The sequence below is a fragment of the Delphinus delphis genome, chromosome 3 (assembly GCF_949987515.2).
Source record: "Delphinus delphis chromosome 3, mDelDel1.2, whole genome shotgun sequence".
Classification (NCBI taxonomy): domain Eukaryota; kingdom Metazoa; phylum Chordata; class Mammalia; order Artiodactyla; family Delphinidae; genus Delphinus; species Delphinus delphis.
In genome coordinates this window covers 3,111,424-3,131,643 of record NC_082685.1, presented here as the reverse complement: position 1 = coordinate 3,131,643, position 20,220 = coordinate 3,111,424, and the positions used below count along the sequence as shown (strand labels likewise).

The following is a 20,220-nucleotide window of genomic DNA, read 5'->3' as shown; positions in this document are numbered from 1 at the left end:
CATCTTGCCTACTGCTCTGTGCGCCCCACGAGGGCTCTTCTCGGCCCCGGCGGCCCCCGGGACGCTTCTGCCACTCGCCGGTGTAGGACAGGCTGAGCGGCCCGGGAGCGCGCAGGCGTGGTAGCTCCGGCCGCGCTTCCGGGACGACGCCGTGGGACTCTTTTGGCGCCGGCAGCGGCGCGAGTGAGGACGGCGGCCCGGAGGGCGCGGCCCAGCGCTCCGCGTTCTGGGTCCCAGCGGCGCCATGCGCTATAACGAGAAGGAGCTGCAGGCGCTGTCCCGGCAGCCGGCCGAGATGGCAGCTGAGCTGGGCATGCGGGGCCCCAAGAAGGGCAGCGGTGAGCGGCCCGAGGCGCCGGAGCGGCCGGGCGGCAGGGCGGCCGGGGGGCGGGGGTGGGCAGCCGCGGAACGCGCGCGAGCCCGCCTTGTTCCCGCAGTGGTGAAACGGCGGCTGGTGAAGCTGGTGGTCAACTTCCTCTTCTACTTCCGGACGGACGAGGCGGAGGTAAGGCGGCGGGGAGGGCGGGGTCGGGGTTTGGGGTTGGGGTCGGGGTCGGGGTCGGGGTCCGGAGTTGGGGGGGGCGGCCGCAGTTGGGGGGCGGGGTGTGGAGTCGGGGGCGGGGCGGGGGCAGGTTCCCGGTGCCCGCCCCCATGCCCCTGTCTGCCCCTAGCCCGTCGGAGCCCTGCTGCTGGAGCACTGCAGAATCACTCAGGAAGAGCCCAGCGGCTTCTCCATCAGTGAGTGCGGCCTGGGGCGAGGCTACTTGACCCCGTCCCGCCCCGCTCCACCCCGGCGCGGCCCCGCCTGAGTCCCCAGAGGCTGAGTCCAGTGTCCCGGGCAGCCCCACTCGCGCTGGCTCCTCTGGGTGGGGACCCAGGCCGAGCGCACTACCCCAGAGGCCGCCCTTGTCTTGCTGGGGAGCGCTGCCCTCTCGGGGTGGATGCTTCGCTGTAATTGTTTCATTTCTCCTGGGATCAGGGCCCTGTGCTGGGGGACTGGGAGGATTCTCCTGGGTCGTCTTGAGAGGGTGGGGTCTGCAGGCGAAGACGGAGCTACTAACTAGTCTTCTGGGGAGGCTGCAAGAGTGCCACAGACTAGGGGGCTTAAACAGCAGAAAATTACTTCTCCCAGTTTTGGGGGGCAAGAAGTGTGACATCAAGAGTGTTGGCATGGCTGGTTCCTTCTGAAGGAGAATCTGCCCCCATGATCTCTCTCCTGGCTTCTGGGGGGTCGCTGGCGACCGTTTTCACTCCATCTCTGCCTTCCTTTTCATGGGATCTTCTCCCTTGTGTGGTAGTGTCCAGGTTTCATTTTCTTAAGAACACCAGTCCTGTTGGATTAGAGGCTCACCCTAGTGCAGCGTGACTTCAGCTCAACTGCTTGTAACTACTTAGACCTGCAGTGATTCCACATCCGGATAGATTCATAGTCCTGGGAAATGTCTCATGTTTTTTAAAACTCGAACATACATCTTTTGGGGGACACAGTTCAACCGACGCCCAGCTGGTGGGAAGCAGTGGGCCCAGGCGGGCCGGGGCTGGAAAGGGGACAGTCGTGGACAATGGCAAGAGGAAGTTGAGGGCTGGGTGGGGGGGAGGTGGGAGCGAGCGGGGACAGATGGGGGCTACTCCTTCCGCAGGCTTTCTAGAGGACCCAGAGAGAAAGTATCACTTTGAGTGTTGCAGTGAGGAGCAGTGTCAGGAGTGGATGGCTGCTCTGCGTCGAGCCAGGTGGGGTGCGTCGAGCCAGGTGGGGTGCGGCCGCCTTGGGGGCCTGGGGCAGGGGTGGGGCAGGCCCTGTGGACTCACACCACCCTCCTCCCTAGTTACGAGTTCATGCGGAGGAGCCTCATCTTCTACCGGAATGAGATCCAGAAGATGACTGGCAAGGTGCGCGTGGGTGCAGGGGTGGGAGTTGGGGGTCTTCTGGGCCTAGGCTCATGCCGTCCCCCCCCCCCCACCATCGTCCACCCACACAGGATCCCCTGGAGCAGTTCGGCATATCAGAGGAGGCCAGGTTCCAGCTGAGCGGCCTGAAGGCATGAGTCTGGGTGTGGGGCTCCTCAGCTTTCCTGCTGGGGGCTGGATGAACCCTCCCTGGGTCCCCGGTTTCTTGGCCAAGCCTGGATTTGTCGTGGGAGGTGTCTTGGTTTACAGATTTTAAAAGCCCCAGGATCCGCAGGGGCTGCCTTTTTGAAGAAACAATCCAGCAAGCCCCTTCTGGATGCACTGGGACCCACTGGACTGTGGCACCTCAGTGCCACATGCTGCTGCCAGGGGACAGGTGTCCCCTCCCAGGAGCTGTGCCCAGCCCCTTGGGTGCGTCCATCCAGGCCTGGCAGGTGCCTGAGGCTGGTGCAACTCTCCTGCCCCGTGCAGGCTGAATGTACAACATTAGGTGATGCTGTGAAGGGCGTGGGCCCATGCTGGGGCTGCTGTGAATTCTCCTGCTGAAGGGGCAGGCCCCGGCCCGGACGCCTCTGGGCAGAGCTGGAAGGTGCGCCTTTCGGGTGGCCAGTTTGTTCTGTTCAAATAAAGGTACCTCTTTTTCACACGGGACGGCGGTGCAGTGAATGCAGAGAGGGACCTCTGTCCTCCGCAGGCTGCCGGTCCCGCAGAGTCACAGCGGGGTCCTGAGGGAAGTGAAGCCCTGCCCAGGTTCAAGGTTTAAGTGCCCAGTAGGAACAGAGGAGAGGAGGCCTAGAACCCAGAGCCAGGAAAGGTGGGGAGGCTGGGGCCCAGCCCACAGGGCCTCTGGGGCTCACAGGCCTCCCTCCGAGTGCAGGCGGGACTTCGGGAAGGGTTTTGTTGGTGGTGTGAAAAGTACCCAAGCAGTCGGTTTCAGTTAGTCAAGGAGGAGGCCCACCCTGGGTGGGCCTGACCTAGTTAGGTGTTGGCCCTGAAGGAGGGGCTGGGCCTCCCTGAGGTGGAGCTCACTGTCTGCTGTGGTCACAGGGCCTGCCTTCCGGAGCAGGTGGGGCTTCCGCTGGGAGTGACCGTCCTCCCCAACTGGGGATGGCTATCACGGCCCGGGACCCTCTTTGCGCTCCAGGACCTTGCCATGTCACGGTCGGGAAGAAACACTGCCACCAGACCAGGTTCAAGTGAAAACAGGTATTTTATTACAGCGTCTACAGGTGGAAACGCAGTGCAGTGGGGTTCCCTTGGGAAGAGGGGGTGGAGCCAGCGCCCCAACTGAAACATAAGCTACCAGAACAAGAAAGCAAAGCCCGTCTCCGTTACAAACCAAGGCAGGGATGCGAGAGCCAGCGTGGATGGATGTGTAAATGAGAACAAACAGTCCTAACTGTAGACCGGCCGGCTGGCAGGATAAATAAGGGCAGGGGGGGTGGGGGCTGGTTCTTAAATAGGTCACAATTCATAGCTGAACAGAGAACGCATCCCCTGACTGGAGGCTGTCCTAGTTGTTAGGTTTTCCTGAGCAAAGCGACAGCAGCCGTCAGACCTGGAGCACCCGCGTCGGCAGCAGCGGTGGGGCTCCCGCAGGGCCGCTCCCCACGCACGCCAGCCGGCGCCCTACTCCCGTGGCTGGCGTCAGCAGCGGCGCTCAGGCTGGGACCGGAGGGTGGGTGTGGAGAGGCCGAGCTGGGCCCCGCTGTGGGGCAGGCCCTGCGCGGGTCGTCCGTCCCCTGGTGCCTGCGCGTGCGTGCAGAGGACAGACGCGGCGCGGTGGTCCTCCCGAAGTGACGCAGTGTTTGTGTACAGTGTCCTTTGTTCAGATGGGGGCTCCGCTGGCAGCGCCGTAGCTTTCTCGGGAGCCCTGTGTTCCTGACACGGGGAGGGGAGCCTCTTGGAGAGGCCGGGGGCCGGGGGTCAGGACAGCACCGTCGTGCACTGGGAGCACCGACCTGGGGGGAAGGGGGGCAGGGCGGGCGGTCACAGGAGGAAGGCTCCGTCTCTAGCCTGATTGCTGCCCCACACAGTGTAGAGGTGGCTGCAGGCAGCGCACTGGCCCGCTCTGACCCTTGTGGCCTGCGTCCCGGGGGTCAGGAAGCGGGGCCGGGCCTCGGCCACCACACCGACCCCACTCAAGGGCAGGCAGAGGACCCGTGGCGTCCACCTCTGAAGGGTATGTGGAGTCGGCCAGGCCGGGGAAGGCTCACGTTAGGCCACCACACAGAGGCCCACCCTCCCGCGCTCCTTGACGGGTGCCGCCTGGGTGGCAAACACCTGAGGATGGGGCTCCGACTGCCCACGCTCAGCCCTCGCCGGGGCGCCCACCTTTGGCCGATGTTGGCCCTTTCGGGGGACCGAGAGCTTCTCGGGAGGCACACAGACAACATTGCCCCACCCAGGGACCCAGGACCAGTCACAGGTGCTGTGCTCGAGGGACCGAGAACCCTACCGGCCACCTCGGAGCCTCAGGGAGCAGCCCTCCTGCCCGGCCACCCCAAGCGCATCCCTTCCCAAGCACCACCGTGGCCGCTCGGGTGAAGCAGGTGTCACCTCAGCAGGGTGGGCAGGAGGGCCCTGGGCCAGTGCCGCTGTGCACTTGAACAGGCGGGAGGGTTTCCCCTCACTTTCCTTTCCTCCTTTTCTCTTTAGTTTACTGTGTATTCGTCATACAGTCTAAAAATAAATGAAGTCCGTCTATGAAATTTATAAATTTTCATCATCTCTCTATAAAATACTGTCACCTGTCAGCGTGACTCCCTTGTAGACAAAGCAGGCACCCACAACTAACCCGCCTGCGTCCCCGGCCACCACAGGAGCCGACCCTGCGGGGGGGGGTGGGGCTGCGGCGTGAGCCCAGGGCGAGCAGAGACGTACAAAAGTAAATGCACCTGTCACACGAGTGAGCCAGCCAGGCAGGCAGCAGAGTCGGGTACCAGACCCTCCTCACAAGCACCACTGAGAACGGGTCCCCTCCTCGAGGCTCCGCCACCGCAGCCTTGCCGCGCAGGACTGCCGTTCCGATGCCAAAGGCGCCATCCCGAGGGCTGAGCCGAGGCCGTTCACAGTGATGGCGGGGCGGGGCGGGCCTCCACCGGAGACGCCGCCTTTGGTATGGGAAGAGCGGCGGGAATGAACACGCCAGGCGCTAGGACCTGGCGTTGGCGTGGTCAACCTCGAGAGTCAGCACCAAGAGCACGTGGAGGCGCGAGCCTGGCGACGAGATAGCACCGGGCCGGCTGCCAGCGTCTCCGCGGTGGGCCGGTCCTTCGGCGATGTCTTTACATATATTCTCTCATATAATATAGTATCTACATCTCTCGATAGGTTGCCTTCACGACTTCGGTGAAATAAAATAAGTCAAAATTGTTTATACTTTTTAAAAAACGATAAATACTTTATCTAAGACTATCGACAGTACAGGCTGGAGCCAGGCCCCAGCGCGCCGTCTCCGCAGCTGTGCGCGGCGCTGATTCACAGTAGAGCCTGTCCTCTGGCCTCCATCCGTCCTCGCCGTCCTGCGGGGGGCCCCGCGCCGCCAGCCCGCCCCATCCTTGCATAGTCTCGCGGTTGAGGTAGAAATCCTAGTTACCTGCGGACACGGCGCGGGAGGAAAGGCAGCATAGCGTTAGCCTCGCGCCCAGACGAGCCCGTCGCACCCCCAGGCCAGGGCGCCAGAGCCACCTACGAACGGACGGACGGACGACAGACGGCAGACGAGGTGGTGGCAGCACCCTGAGCCAAGCCTCTGGGCCCTGTCAGAGGCAGGAGGTCCTGTCCCCAGGCCCTTCCAGTGCGTGTGGGTCGCTGGCTGGGTCCTGGCCTCCCCTCCTCCCCAGGAGACCCTCCCCGGTCCCCACGCCGGGCAGCGCTCCAGGACAAGCCTGCATGCCCCAGGAGTGAGGCCGGCGCGGCCAGGACGGCAGGCAGGCAGCGTCCACTGTGGGCCTGGTCCCCGACCTCCCAGTGCACGTCTGCCCTCTCCAAGCTCCTCTGACGGCGCGAGGCCACTGCAGGCTGAGCCGCCCTACCTTCTGCGCTTTTCCAACAACCGAGGCACAGCCCATCCCCAGGCCTCGGGTAGGGCTGTCCACTGACCTGCACCCTAACCAGGAGGCCGTCAGACTCCAGCGGCCTCCCATCTGTTTCCACTTAAAAACACGACAGACAGCCAAGGACGGCAGGCAGGACCCCCGCTCCAGTCCTGGCCCCAAGGGGATGTGGACATGGCACCAGCAGTGGCCAGGCCAGCTGCACCGGGGCCCAGGACCCTCCCTGGAGGCCTCGCAGACGCCTGCCCCCTCCAGCTCCCGAAAGCGGGCCCTTCCTACGCTTGTCTCCGCTGACCCCCACACGGACGGTCTGAAAGGCAGCCCGTGCGCCTCGGAGGCCGGAGGAGCCGGGCCTCGGCCACAGCTACAGAGCCCCGCCACCGGCCCGGCGTTCCTGCCTGTGGGGCTGGCGCCACACTCACCCTGCTGCCCATCGGCCCCTGCAGGCAGGCCCTCTAGCTAAGGAGCCCAACAAACGCGACCCCCACGTCCAGAAGGCCTGCCGTGTACCAGGTGCCTTAAACGCGTTGAGCTCTCCCCAAACCCTCATAAGGCGCGTTTATGGAAACGGGCTGAGAGGCCCAAGAGCGCACACAAAGGCAAAGCTGGGATCCTGAGCTGCCCCCATGACCCCACGCCGGGGCTGCCCAGGTCCCAGGCTGCTGCAGACGCCAAGCCTAGGGCGGCGGCAAGCTCCAGCTAGGCTCCACCCGGCCAGGACGCCAACCCTGACTGACTGACTCCTCCTGGCCCCCTCCCTGGGCGACCTGGGGGGAGGGTCCACCGGCAGCGGCGGAGGGGGCGGGGCCAGCCACACCCTCCCTCTCTCTGCTCTCGCCGCCCGGGTTCCCTTGCCTCCCTGGCTCTTCGCCTTCGCACCTCCCGGCCGCAGGAGAGCAACCTTGGCCCCCGGGCCCCTCCACGGAGCCCCGCGGGCCCGCCTGTTTTCTGCAAAGGAAGGTCAGTTCAGGTTCTCGTATGGGCCGCCTGGTCGAGCTCTAGCCTTACCTTACAGAATACGAACTGCTAGCTAAGCAAGGTCTTTATCGCGGCTTAACCCCCGCAAGGCGCGCGGCATACGGAGGTGGCATGCCAAGGGAAACCCACACGGCGGGCGGCCCCGTGGAGCTGGCCTGCGGGATCACGGGCGCGGCCTGGGCGAGGGCCAGCCCGGGCAGGGGCGGGTGGTGCACCGTGAAGGAGGGGCGGGACACCTTGTGCGGAAGTGAGGCGAGCTTGATGGACAGAGAGGCGTTAGCAGGCGGCACAGAGGCAGCAGAGGAGGCAGGTAAGAAAGCTTGGTTAGCTGGGAGGGACGCGAGGTTCTGCAGGAGCACGGGCTCAGAGTTAGCCGGGAGCAGCGCGGGGGGCGGAGGCAAGGCGGCGTTAGGAGGGGGCGGGGCGTGGAGGGCGGGCGGCCCCGGAGGGGGCCGGCCCAGGTGCGGAGGGGGCGGGGGCGGCCTCGGCTCCGCAGGGGGCGGGGCCTGAAAGGAAGAGGCCGGGGTGCTGGCCACCGCCTGCAGCGGGGTTAGGCTCAGCGTGGCGCTGCGACATGCAGCCCCACTGCCGAAACTGGCTCCAAACGGATGAGCGGAGGCGGGAGGCACCGCGTGGTTAAAGGCACCTGCAAACAGGAGAGAAAAACCCAGCTTCAACAGGCGGGCATCACCAGCCAAGCCAAGGAAGGCGCGCGGAGAAGGGGAAGCCGACGGCGGCTGCAGCTCCAGCTCCGCGTGCGAGCGGCACAGGTGAGGGTGAAGCGCAGGCAGCGGGAGCGCAGGCGCTGGGATAACCTGCAGGACGGCTCCCCTCCCCTCCCCTCCCCAGCCCAGCCCCGGCGCCCGTGCCCGGTGAGGGGCCGGCTGTGGCTCCCTGCGCTCCTCTCCACCCCGCACGCGCCACGGTGCATTTGGCGGGCGCCGCGGCCCTTGGCTCTTCCCCAGCGCCGGCCCCAAGGCTGCCCAGAGCCCGGGCTGCGTCAGGCCTGACAGGTGACCTCCGCGGGGAGGAAGGAGAGAGCTCCGTCTGGCGCCAGCTCCCCTGAGAGCGAGAGGGACGCCGTCAGACCAGAGAGCGTGGCACAGGCCGACTCACGCCTGAGCGCTCTGCCCACACGACAGTCACGTCTGCGTTTCGCGAAAAGGAACGAGGTGACGGGTGCAAAGTGGACCCAAGGGGATACGCGGGCACAGCCTCTCCCCCCTCAGGGGGCCCTGGAAGGGAACCTGCAAACAGCGGTGGTTAAACCCAGCGGTCCCGGAGGGCGCCGGTGAGAGCATGCGGCCCGCGGCCCATCCCCCAGCGGGTCCCGCACGGCCAGAGGGCGCTGCCTACCTCCGACTGCACCGCCGGCCACCCCGGAGGAGAAGCTGCCCATGGCGTGCGAGTTGGTCAGTCTGGTGGCGGCGGTTGAGACGTGCACCAGGCCGGCGGCGGGCACGGAGCTGAACAGGGACTGCAGCACAGACGGACCCAGGTTGGCCTGCAGGGACATGGGGCCCAGTGCGAACTGCGGGCCGGGGGCGAAGGCGCCCAGGAAGGGGCGGTGGGTCTGGGCGGACGGGGCCGTGCCCCCTGCCGAGGACGCCGCCGGGGCAAGGCCCGGGCCGCTGAGGAGGCCCCCGGGGGGGGTGGCAGCGGCGGCGGCGGCAGCAGCAGCAGCGGCCATGAAGAGGTTGTGGCCGTTCTTGACGTCGGGCTCGCGGTCACGGCCCTTGCCCGCCTTGCCGTGCGTCGCTGAGGCCTTGTCCGCGGGCCCGCACACAGGTGGGCCCCCCTCGCCCTTCGGGGCCAGTCCGTCCAGCTGTCTCTTGTTCACGAAGGGGCCGGGGTCTGCGGCGCCACCCTCCTTGCCCCGCGGGCCGGGAAAGCTCAGGGGGGTGCCCAGGCCGGCCGCCTCGGGGGCCTTGTGGGAGAGAGAAGCACCATCGCTGAAGCTGTGTAAACTGAGGTCGGCCGCCAGGCCCCCGCCCAGGGCGAAGCTGCTGGCGGGATGGCTGCTGGGGCTCAGCCCGCCTGCCCCTGGCAGCGCGCCTGGGAAGCTCTTCCTGGGGTGGGCAGCCAGCTTGGCATCAGCCGCGCCAGGTTCCTCCAGGCCGGGCCGGAAAGCGAACAGGGAGTTGTGGCTCAGAGCGGAGGCGGCCTGCAGCGGGCTGTCAGCTGCCTTGGCCAGGCCGAGGTCGGAGATGGGCGAGAAGGTGGACTTCCACTTGCTGCTGTTGACCGGCTCGCTGGCTGGCACCTTCCTTCCCGCCAGGCCGCCCCCTGCCAGGAGAGGCAGCGGCTATGAGGCCTGGGCTGGGTGGGGCAGAGCGGAAGCTACGGGGACCAGACCACCGCCGGCTCGGAATGACCCCTGCCCCCAAGACAAGCCCCCATGGCGGAGGACGGGGCAGACCTGGCGAGGGTGGGGCCGTGGGAGAAACTCAGGGAGCAGGGCTGCTTGTGCGGGAGGGCCGGCGTGTCAGCACAGAGCACCACATGTGCCCCATCTACCCAGGCAGCACCCAGAGCGCCCGCCATGTCCACAGGGAAAGGGGCCAGGAGGCCGGGCGGCACCCACACCACCCAGGGACCACTCTGGAAGCCCCGTGTGGCTCCTCAGAGGCCGGGCACCAAGGACTCAGGCATCGGGAGCACCAAACTCACCATTTTCCAAGGTTTTCGGAGGAGATTTGCTTTCTAAGGAGATGGTTGCAATTTTTCTCTCAATTCTATTAGGAAAAAAAAAGAGATGATAAATGTTTGCAATCCACGGGCACACCAGAGCGCTATACGTTTACACCGAATTGCCCAGCGGGGTCAGTAAGCCGGCAATGCATGACCCGCTGTCAGGGCCCCCGGGCGCCCCCATGCCCGTGCGGTGGCACCTGTGCCGGCACGATGACGGCTGTGGTGAGAGCCAGGCCCCGGCGGAGGAGCAGGGATGCCGTTTCCCAACACGCAAAGACAGCCGCGAGTCCCAGACAGAACTGTCTCCATGCTTAACGTGCTCTCAAGCTCTAGGAGACCGCGTCGTCCACAGAGGCAGATGCGCAGCACCTAGCACGTTAACTCCCCAGCAAGCTGTACCCATAGCTGTACCGAAGTACAGAGCAGTGTGTGCTTCATGTGTCAGGATTTTTGTGGACCGTCCCGAAGAACTATGACCTCCAGAGACACAGAACTCGCCAAAGAATCCAGAACTTGTATAATGTACTTTTCGTATGTGGAAGGGTAAGTCAACAAGACACTGAAAACACAGGCAACTGAAGAAAACACAGGGACGTCCCCCGGCGGTCCAGCGGGTAAGACTCCGTGCCCCTAGTGCAGGGGGCCCGGGTTCGATCCCTGGTGGGGGAACTCGATCCCACATGCATGCCGCAACTAAAAGTCTGCATGCCGCAACTAAAGATCCCACATGCCGCAACTAAACATGCCACAACTAAGACCCAGAGCGACCAAAATAAATAAATTAAGAATTAAATAAAATTAAAGAAAGGGACTTCCATGGTGGCGCAGTGGGTAAGAATCCGCCTGCTGATGCAGGGGACACGGGTTCGAGCCTGGTCTGGGAAGATCCCACAGGCCGTGGAACAGCTAAGCCCGTGCGCCACAACTAGTGAGCCTGCATGTCACAACTACTGAAGCCCGCGCGCCTAGGGACCCTGCTCCGCAACAGGAGAAGCCACTGCAATGAGAAGCCCTTGCACCTCAACGAAGAGTAGCCCCCGCTCGCCGCAACTAGAGAAAGCCCTCACGCAGCAACAGAGACCCAACGCAGCCAAAAATAAATTAATTTTAAAGAAAAATAATAATAAAGAAAACACAGATACACAACACACGGGATCTTGTCAACACTGAACACTCTTATGCCTCAAAGGACACCAGCAATGGAGTGAACACACCACCCACAGGACGGGAGAACACAGCTGCAGATCCCGTACCTGACAAGGGATCCGGTACGTAGACGTCTAAAGAACTCTCATGACATAACAACAGCAGCACAAGACAACCCGACTCAAGAGTGGGGCCGGGACCTGAACAGACATCTGTCTGAGGAACAGATGATGCTGAGTGTCGTCGACTGCGAGGGAGATGAGGTCAAAACCATGGCGACACCACCACACCCTCACAGAAATAGCTACCGTACTAAAAACAAACCCAGAAAATAACAAGTGCCGGTGAGGATGTGGAGAAACTGGCACCCTTGTGCATGCTTGGCAGCAATGTGAGATGGGGCAGCTGCCGTGGAAAAGTCTGGTGGTTCCTCAAAACGTTAAACCCAGACTCGCCACATGAGATCCAGCAATTCCACGCCTGAGTACTGGGTAAATTGCAAACACATTTTCAAGTAAAAACACATGTAGTACAGGGACGTTCATAGCAGCACGATTCACAACAGCTGAAAACGAAGCAACCCAAGCGTCCACGGACACACGGTGGATAAACAAAACGTGATATATACACACAGAAAGGAAGGAGGTTCTGACACCTGCTACACCACGGATGAACCTGAGGACAGGATGCTCAGTGAAATAAACCAGACACAGGACACACGCTGCCTGATCCCACTCACGGGGTCCCTAGAGGAGTCAGATCCACAGAGACAGGAAGTAGATTGTGGGGGCCAGGGACTGGGGGAGGGGCTGGGGAGTCAAGTGTTTAAGGGTACAGGGGTTCTTTCTGTGGTGATGAAAATGTTCTAAAACTGACAGTGGTGATGGCTGCACAACCCCACGAATACGTCAAAGACCACTGGGTCGCACGTTTCAAGCGCGCAGTGTGGTATATGAATTATACCTAATAAAGCTGTTATTGAAAAAAAAAAACCAGGAAGAAAGCACTCTTCACCGTCAGCTGAGTGGACACCAGGCACTGATGGGAGCCTGCACGCCTGCCTCTTGGCTCTGCGCTGTGGCGGCCGCCCTCCCCTTCTCTCTGCCACCAAGAAACACCCGCCTCGCGCCGCCGCCCCGGGAGCTACAGACTCAGGGGTCAGCCCTGCCCCACACGCACGTGGCGAGAGGCTCTCAGATGCCCTGGGCCCTTCACGGGCTGTTTCTTACACAGTTAAAGTGAACGATCCAGGAAGGGGCCTGTCTGCTCCAGGAAGTGCCCCAAGTGAGGTCGGGACCCTGTGCCCACCACCCAGCAGCAGGTGGGAAGCTGCCTGCCCCGCGTCCTGGCCACAGGGACCTGCCCCGTCGGCCCCACTCGCCTGGCACTGCTGGGCTCGTCCTCAGAGCCCTGCTCCTCATCCGAGGTCAGCGGGGAATAGTGGGCCCCGTTGGTCTGGCTCAGGGGCTTCTCCTTCTTGAGCACGGGCGGCTGGTCGTTGTCCTGGTAAGGGACAGGCGAGCTCTTCAGGGAGCTCTCGGGGGACGAGATGGCCGTGATTTCCAAGGGCTGGTTGATGTTGCTGACCTGAGGGGTCAGACGCACAAGCCCGTCAGCAGGCCCCTGGAGCGCCCTGGACCTACCGCCCCCAACGCCACTCCCAGCCTCACCATGGAGTTGAGGTTCAGGGGGGACCCTGAAGACTGGGTGAAGAGGCCGGCGACGGACGGCAGGGCCCGGCGCTTGGGGGACACGCCCGAGCTGAAGCCGGGGGTCCCCGCCGCTGCCCGCTTCCTCCTGCCCCTCTTGCGGCTGTCCTGCCCGTGGCTCTGGCCGCCGTCACCGCGGGCGCCCGAGGACAGAGGGCTGTGCTTGCTGGAAGGTGACTGCTTGGCGCTGCTAGAGCCGGCCGAGATGGTGAAGACGATCCTTCTCTTGGCTTCACTCTCGGGATCCGAGAAGCCGGCCTCAGAGGGCAGGTCTCCTTTGCTGGTGTCGGGGAGCGGGCCCTGGGCGCCGAGCCGGGGACTGGCGCAGAGCTGGGGGGCGGGCGAGGCCGAGCCGCAGTTGCGGGGCTGCGCCAGCAGGGGGGGGTGCTGAGGGGTGGAGCTGCGGGACCCCACAGTGGCAAAGAGGCTTCCGGAGCTGGAGGACTCGTCCAGGGCGGGGGGCTCGGCTCCAGAGACGAGTGGTGCCGGGCTGCCTGCCAGGGCCCCACTGATGGCCACTGAGCCGGCGTAGGCAAAGCCTGTAGGAAGGACACGCTTTCTCAGGGGAGCTCGTCCGGGAAAGGATGCCCACCTGGCCGAACCCGGCAGAGCGCAAGGAAGCTCAGCTCTCCGCATGCTCAGTGCCCAGCACCTTGAGACGGCACCACGGAACCAGGTTCAGGTGAGGACAAGTGGGGACCCCTGGGCCGTCACTTGTGTGCTCTTCCCACTTCTGAGCCTGGGTTGGTTGGGCCCTGGAGCTCACGCACAAGCCGGTGGACCCCGGGCACCACCAGCGGTGACGCCCTCCCCACGCGAGAGCAGCAGCGCCAGAGGCGGGACGCCTGTCCCAACAGCAGCCTCCTCACTGTGCTCTTTATCCCCAGAAGAACAGGCATAGATCAGGCCATGTGGACACAGGCAAGCAACCTGACCACACATGCCCGCTGCCCCCGATGGGATCCATGGCTGGGCAGTGGTGACAGGCACCCTCTAGGTCGCAGGGCCCCGCCCGGAAGCCTCACTCGAAGCTCTCTGAGGAGGAGCAGAACCGGCTGGAACGCGGTTGGATGAGGACGCCATCGCCCAGAGGACTGGCATGGGCCCAGGCCGAACACAGCCAGCTGAGATGAGCAGAGCGGGACAGCCCAGCTCGGAGCCCCCGAGCCCCGGGCCACGCTGTGCAGCTGACATGCTGAGCCCACCCAGCACCTCTGGGTCCTCGCACGGGAGGGAGCCCTAACCTGCGGGGGCCAGGGCGAGGCTTCTGCTCCCAGCAGCGTTGCACCCGGAGCCGTGGGTGCCAGCACCCATCTGCTTCTCCAGTGTGGACGAGGACTCTCGGGCCTGCGGCACGGGGCTGGGGGTGCTTCTCTGCGGAGAGAAAATGCAGGTTCTCAGCTGATCCGGCCATACGCCACAGGACGTGCCAAGGGCCCGAGGCCACGAGCACGGAAGGGCAAGTGGCCGCTCAGGGTGTGAGCCTGGTGGGCAGCCACGGGAAGGTTCTCACGAGGTGAGGCACAGGTGTCTGACCTCGGTTCTAAGGGATGGCCCTGGCTAACAGGCAAGCATTGGGCCAGGGATAAATGGGCAGGGAGAGCAGTGAGGGCAGCCGTTATGATCTGACCCAGCAACTCCACTCCTACATGGAGCCAGACAACAGCAAGTACCCACACAAAACCCGCACACGCATGTCCTCAGCAGCACAATTCACAACAGCCCCGAAGTGGAAACACCCCAGATGACCACCAACAGGTGACGGATGCACACAATGTGGTCCGTCTGTATGGTGGAACATCTCTCAGCCACGAAAAGGAGAGAAGCCCTGACACTCGCTACCACGTGGATGGACCCTGAGAACACGATGCTCAGTGAGAGAAGCCAGACACAGAAGGACACACCGTCTGTGATTCCACTGACAGGAAATATTCAGAGCAGGCAGATCCACAGAGACAGACAGTAGGCTCCTGGTTGTCAGGGGCTGGGGAGGGGATGGGGGTGACTGCTGGTGGGGATGGGCTTCCTTTTGGGGGTATGGAATGTTCTGGAACTAGAGATGGCTGCACGACTGGTGAATGTACTAAAACCCACAGCACCGAACACCTTAGGTGGGTGAGTTGTGTGTGAGTGACATCTCCATAAACACGAACAGCCCACTCCACAGGAGAGTGTCATTTCCAAGTCCATGCGTGTGACGCTGAATGCACATGTGAACTAGAAGGAAAGGGAGAAGTTTCTACAGAATCTGGAAGTTTTAGTCCCTCTCCGTTTGCACACGTCACCTTTTACTAAAAGGATCTAAAGTAAAAGTGGCAAAATGTTACTGGAATTAAATGTGGACATCAGACATTCTGTTTTTCTCGGGCATCACGGTAAGCTCCAAACTTAACCACGTGCAATTGAACAAGAAGGCTCTGGGCCTCGAGGGGAAAGAACAAGAGCACCGGCTCTCCTGGCGCCTACACACGGTGCCTGGGGACGCCAGGCTTCCAGGCCGAGGGCCTCACTCACCACCTTCTCGGCGCGGCTGGGCAGCACCACGCTGGCCAGAGGGATGCTGACTGGCAGCTTGCTAGGCTGCACGGTGCTGAGCGGGATGCTGACGGGCAGGCTGGTGATGGCCTCCCCACTGCTGGCGTAGGTGCGCTCCTTCAAACCCTGCAGACACACCACCGGGCCAGCCTGCTCCCGCTGACCAGGAAACTGGGCCTTGAGCACCGCCCCGAGGGACACAGCAGCCCTCCAACCAGTGACAAGTCACCCCCACCCCAAAGCGATCCTCCCGACCTGCCAGGGCCCCCACCCATCACCCCAGCACACACCCCATCACAGGAGTGCAACAGGCTTTTCCCTTCCCCTGTTGCTCAACCTGGCCTCTCCTTTCCCCAGAGACAATCCCACTCTTCCAGCCTCACCCCAGGGTTAGGGCGCGGCCAGGCAGCCTCCCACCTTCCCTCTCAGCCCTACTCCACCCCACGCGTGGGCACTTTCACAAGAGCGGTGGCCTCACCTTCTCACTGCCCTTCTCTCCCGTCATCTGCAAGGCCGCAGGGGACGAGGGCCGAGGGTCCTGTGGGCTCAGTTTGATGCCGTTGGCGATGCCGGGGCTCTGGTACGGGAGGCCGTTCTCCTTGGCATGCTCAGCTCTGGAAACGAGACGTGTCCTCGGTCATTTTCTGGGGAGCCCTCAGAGCCACAATTTTGCGTTCAGAGCTGGCCGCCTGGGCCTAACAACCCCCGAGATTCTCTTCCAAACTGACGATCCCCCGCTCAGAAGGCCCCCCACCACGAGCTCACCGTGAGTGCAGCTCGCTGGCGGTCGCCCTGCTGTTGGCTGTGTGGTCCTGGCTCAGGTGGCGCCGCAGCACCAGCTTGGCCGGGGAGAGCCTGGTGTAGTCGGGCAGGGCCAGGCCGGACAACTTCTCGAGCCTCGGCCGGCCACTGTGGTTCGGGGTGCAGGGCACGACCTCCTGGTCCAGGGGGGAGGCCAGGTACTGGGGGGTGTTCTGCTTGGGCGAGGGCCGGCTCAGCGCGCCGCAGAGCTCATAGCCGGCCGCGTGGCCGTTCATGGACAGCTCTGGGCTCATGTTGCTCAAGTGGGGCAGGGAGAACCTGGCACAGTCCAGCTCCAGGTGTGGCCGGCCGGGCTCGGCCTCCGGCTCTCGGCCCAGACCACCCTTCCCGCGCAGGTGCAGGGACAGGGCGTCGTCGGGCGGCACGCAGGACTTCAGCTGCAGGAGCTCCTGCTGCCGCTGGCTCTTCTCCAGCTCCACAATGCTGATCTGGGGGACAAGAGGAGGCGTCAGGCCTGAGAGGCCCCATGCCCAGCACCTCACTGGCAGGGATGGTCGTGCAAGAGCGACAGGGACGTGGGCCGGCTAGAGGGACATGGGCCGGCTAGTGTGACGGGCAGACGCGCCGGCCTGAGGAAGCGAGGGGCCCAGGCTCCGTGGCTGTCACTGTGACTGCGAGGGTAAGGTATCGGCCCCGGGGGCTGGGGCCTGAGGCATCGTTTGGCTCTCCCCACAATGAATCAAGGGCCCACAGCTTCGGGCCGCCTCTCGGTGACACAGGGGCGTGAGGGCCCGGCGCGCAGCCTCCTGAGACTCCTGCACACAGGCTGGCAGCAGGGCCGGGCCACCACAGGAGGCAGCGCAACACCGTATCCCGTGACCTACAGCCGCTCCAACGGCTACTTGGGGGACGCGTGTCTTTAGGGACGTAGCCTCCAGAGCAGCCTCCGGTGCAGAGGAATTCACTGCAGTGCCATTCTGCAGTAACCCATCCCTGAAAGAGCCCCCAGGGCCGGGCAACAGCGAAAGCTTCACGTAAATCACGAAACCTCGCTGGGGAGACGCAAAGTGGTGGGAGGCCTCGGCCTGCAGACGGGCTTCCGGAAAGCCCGCACCTGCGTGCTGATCTGTCCGTCCTTCCTTCCTGCACCATCCTCTGCTCACCTCGTCAGTATGAGCCGCTCTCATGGTGCAAGCGAGGGCCGCCACCGGCGGCCTCAGAAACAAGGCGCTCGCAAGCCCGGGCGGTGCGGCGGGGACTGGGCCTAGGACGCTGGTCCCAGCGCCCCAGCTGAAGCCCGGAGCCCCCCCCCCGCCTCCGACAGGCTTCCTACCTGCAGCTCCAGGCAGTGCCTCTGCTTCTCCGAGATCTGGCTCTTCAGGGCCTGCTTCTCCTTCAGCAGGCCCTCAAGGGACAGCGTGGACCAGTCCAGCTTCAGCTCCTCGCACCGTGCCTTGAGCTGTGGGGATGGGTGGGCAGCCGTGAGGCGTCGGAGGCCCCTGGACGCCCCGCGAGGATCCTGAGGGAGGACGGGGACGGGGGGCGGGGGGCTGCCAGGACCCACTGCCGCAGACTCGGGGGCTGCCCTCGGTCATCTCTCCATCCCGAGACCCGGCCCGGCCTGGGGGGCCCCGCCTCGGGCAGACCGCCAGTCCCGCCAGCGCACCAGCCGCAGGCTCTGGCTCCTCAGCTCCCGGTTGCCCTTCTCCAGCTGCTCCGTCTGCTCTCTCAGCTGCTGGTTGTGAGCTGAGATCTCCTTCTGCGCTTGGATCAGGTCGTTGTAGGTCAGCGCCTTCACTCCCAGCTGAGGACAAACGACGGCAAAGGGGGGCTCTCACGGGGGCCAGGGGCATCGCGAGGCAGGAAGCCTCCCTCTGACCACCTCCGGGCCTCTCCATCAGGGAGACTCAAGGTGAAGAGCACCAGGAGGGCACCAGTCCCTCTGGATCTTGGCCAGACGTCCGGCTGGGCCCTGGGCCTGCCTGCCCTCCATCCCGCACCAGGGCCGTCTGCGTGGCCTCAGGGTGGCCAGGGCAGGGCGCCTACCTCATCCAGTTTCTGCTGGAAAAGCCTCTTGATCTCCTCCTTCTGAGCTTGGCAGTGGCCGAACAGCTGCTGCACGGCGCCCAGCAACCGGGCGTTCTTCTCCTGCGGGGCAGGGCCATGAGCGTGAGGCCCCCGGGACGGGCACCCCGCCCGACTGGCACCCCGCCTGGCGGACACGGTGGCAGACACGCACCCGTGAGGAGGTTGGCCAGACCCCCATCCGGGCCTCACCCCGGAACGTAGCACCACATTACCAGGAGCCACAGAGCCTGACGCTTCCCGCCCTCAGGAAAGCTGGGGTGCCCGCACCAGGCCCGCATGAGGGCGGCCGCACCTCACAGCCCCCCACCCCAGCTCCGCCACCGAGGCTGCAGGGCACACTGTCCCCAGACGAGGACGCCTCAAACGGGGCAGCAGGGCCCGGCCAGCCGCGGCCCCGGGGCCATCGGACCCCGTAGGTAAGGGCAGCTGGGTCTGGCAGCACCACGTGCGGCTCACCTTCTCCTGGTCCAGCAGCTGCTGCAGGTTGGCCTTGTACTGAGGGGTCTTTGTGTACGCCAGGAACTGTAGGTACTGAATCTTGAAGGATTCTACGAGGGGAGCCAAGACAAGGTTTTAACTCAGAAACCCTCCAGCTGAGGCTCGAGGCGGGGGTGGGTGGAGTTCGGGAACGACGCGCAGGTTCCCCAGGGCCCGAGCGGTGCTGGGGTCGCATGGTGCCATTGTCGTGCCGGGGCCCGTGTCCCCACACTGCCTCAGCATGTCCTGCCGCCACGTGGGGCTCGTGCCCACGTGGGGACCCTCACAGCTCCTGCCATCCCCAGCCCGCGTTTTCGTTCTCCCCAAGGACACATGGGTTGTGGTCAGCCAGTCTGCTGGTCTTCTCGGTAAACATATGCTACCAATGTTGAATTGAGAAAATTGTACAGGAGTTTCCTTCATCCACTTTCTGAAGGGACGAGGCATCTCAAGGCAGCCCAGCCACGTGAGCACGAGCTCGACTCGGCAGGACAGGGCCCTGCTCCCTCGGGGCACCGGGCTCATCCCGGACAGGTCTCCCTGACACTGCAGACACGGGGCTGGGTCCTTCTCTGCGGGGCACCCTGGGCACCGTGGGTGGTGGAACAGCATCCCTGGCCTCCACCTTCTTGACGCCAGGAGCCACCCCTCCAGTTGTGATGATGCCCCCAGATGTGGCCTCACTTCCCCTGGGGCAGGACTGCAGCCTCAGACTGCCGCACGGGCCCCGCTGACCCCGAAGCCCAGGCGTGCCCTGGCAGGACTGAGCCTGAGCCCTGGGGGTGGTGCGCTTGGCCATGCAGCGTGGGTTTCCCAGGGGGTCTGCGAACAAGCCACTCCGTCCGCCCGGCCTCCCCCCGCGCCCCCCTGGGGCGGCTCACCTAGCAGCCGGTGTAGGGCAGGCGGGGCGGGCGCCAGCAGCAGCTGCTCAGGGGGGCGTCGCTGCGTGCTGGGAGGTAGCTGGTAGGGGGCGCCTGCGGGGAGACAGCGGGTCACGCTCTCTAGACGCCAGGCCCTGTGCGATGCCCCAGCTGCCCAGCCAAGCCGCCACCAGACCCCAAACCACGGCACTTCGCCCTGCCTGAGCGGGGCTTCTGCACGGGACCCCTGGAGAGCCCTCGGGAGGCTCTGGAGCTGGAGCCCCCCCACCCCCATCTCCGAGTACTCAGCACAGACGCTGTCGCAGTGGCTTCTGCCCGGGCCAGCAGGAAAAGGGACAGCAGTGAGGCTCCCCGGGACCCCAGAGCACAGCGGGGCGGGGGCGAGGAGGCACTCACCCTGCGGCGAGGGTGACGCCGCCCGCGACACAGTCTGGGCGTGCAGCAGGTCCAGTGCGCTCTGGGTCTTCTTGGGCTTGCGCTCGGGGTTGGCGGTGCTCATCTTCTTGGGACGTCCGCGCTTCCGGCCGGCCATCTTCCGGCCCTTCTTGTTCAGCTTCTTCTTCCGGGCCTTGGAGGGAGATGGCTTCTTGACAGTGGTCGCCCCGGCTTTCTCTTCCTCAGCACCAGAGTCCTAGCGGAAGACCACATGAGGGACCAGCCGGCGATGTGGGCTCCCGGGGGCAGCCTGGCTCCCTCCTCTGAGACCGGGGCCGCCCCATCTGGCCGGGGGCGGGGCGCTCACCATGGGGGTGTCGGCGGGCATGGCCGTCTTGCTCTCGGGCACCTTGGTGGGGGTGGTCGTGTTGCTCTTGTTCTCCCGCTGCTGCCGGCGCCGAGCTGCCTCTTGTTCCTCCTGGGGAGTAAGTGGGGGGCTCGTCCTCTGAACCGTGGGCACCGCGGAGACCCTCCTGCCTGCAGGGGCCCTGCAGCCCTGGCCCTGGGGGAAAGCGAGGTACACACACCCCACACCCAGTCTCTGCTGGG

At 64.5% G+C, this 20,220-nt stretch overlaps 2 protein-coding genes across 4 annotated transcripts in view; one reads left to right on the top strand and one right to left on the bottom strand.

Moving 5' to 3' along the window:
• The first annotated feature begins 204 nt into the window (after positions 1–204).
• PLEKHJ1 (pleckstrin homology domain containing J1) lies at positions 205–2,997 on the top strand. 3 transcript variants are annotated; one of them, XM_060007340.1, is made up of 6 exons: positions 205–338; positions 438–505; positions 672–738; positions 1,641–1,731; positions 1,827–1,890; positions 1,980–2,997. In XM_060007340.1, exons 1-6 carry the CDS (start codon positions 245–247, stop codon positions 2,043–2,045), a joined length of 450 nt encoding a protein of 149 aa, XP_059863323.1. In that variant the 5' UTR covers positions 205–244; the 3' UTR covers positions 2,046–2,997. The 3 variants fall into 3 exon arrangements, with proteins under 3 accessions (XP_059863323.1, XP_059863324.1, XP_059863325.1); XM_060007341.1 differs by having other exon boundaries at positions 1,641–1,736; XM_060007342.1 differs by having other exon boundaries at positions 1,641–1,750.
• Positions 2,998–4,735: 1,738 nt separating this feature from the next.
• Positions 4,736–20,220, bottom strand: part of DOT1L (DOT1 like histone lysine methyltransferase) — a 55,418-nt gene continuing 39,933 nt past the window's right edge. Inside the window, exons 13-29 of the mRNA XM_060007338.1 lie at positions 19,979–20,089; positions 19,633–19,867; positions 19,237–19,329; positions 18,335–18,426; positions 17,837–17,938; positions 17,457–17,594; positions 17,124–17,249; positions 15,794–16,278; positions 15,507–15,642; positions 15,008–15,187; positions 13,738–13,867; positions 12,455–13,032; positions 12,166–12,371; positions 9,615–9,679; positions 8,301–9,230; positions 6,975–7,590; positions 4,736–5,506 (exon numbers count right to left, since the gene is read on the bottom strand). Of these exons, the coding sequence (XP_059863321.1) occupies positions 7,010–7,590; positions 8,301–9,230; positions 9,615–9,679; positions 12,166–12,371; positions 12,455–13,032; positions 13,738–13,867; positions 15,008–15,187; positions 15,507–15,642; positions 15,794–16,278; positions 17,124–17,249; positions 17,457–17,594; positions 17,837–17,938; positions 18,335–18,426; positions 19,237–19,329; positions 19,633–19,867; positions 19,979–20,089 (4,188 nt within the window). The 3' untranslated portion in view covers positions 4,736–5,506; positions 6,975–7,009. The remainder of the gene's footprint in view (positions 5,507–6,974; positions 7,591–8,300; positions 9,231–9,614; positions 9,680–12,165; positions 12,372–12,454; positions 13,033–13,737; positions 13,868–15,007; positions 15,188–15,506; positions 15,643–15,793; positions 16,279–17,123; positions 17,250–17,456; positions 17,595–17,836; positions 17,939–18,334; positions 18,427–19,236; positions 19,330–19,632; positions 19,868–19,978; positions 20,090–20,220) is intronic.

Coding starts and splice junctions, on each gene's coding strand:
- PLEKHJ1 (XM_060007340.1), top strand. CDS start 245: ATGCGCTATAACGAGAAGGAGCTGCAGGCGCTGTCCCGGCAGCCGGCC. Junction 339..437: donor GGGCCCCAAGAAGGGCAGCG/GTGAGCGGCCCG, acceptor TTGTTCCCGCAG/TGGTGAAACGGCGGCTGGTG. Junction 739..1,640: donor GCCCAGCGGCTTCTCCATCA/GTGAGTGCGGCC, acceptor CTCCTTCCGCAG/GCTTTCTAGAGGACCCAGAG.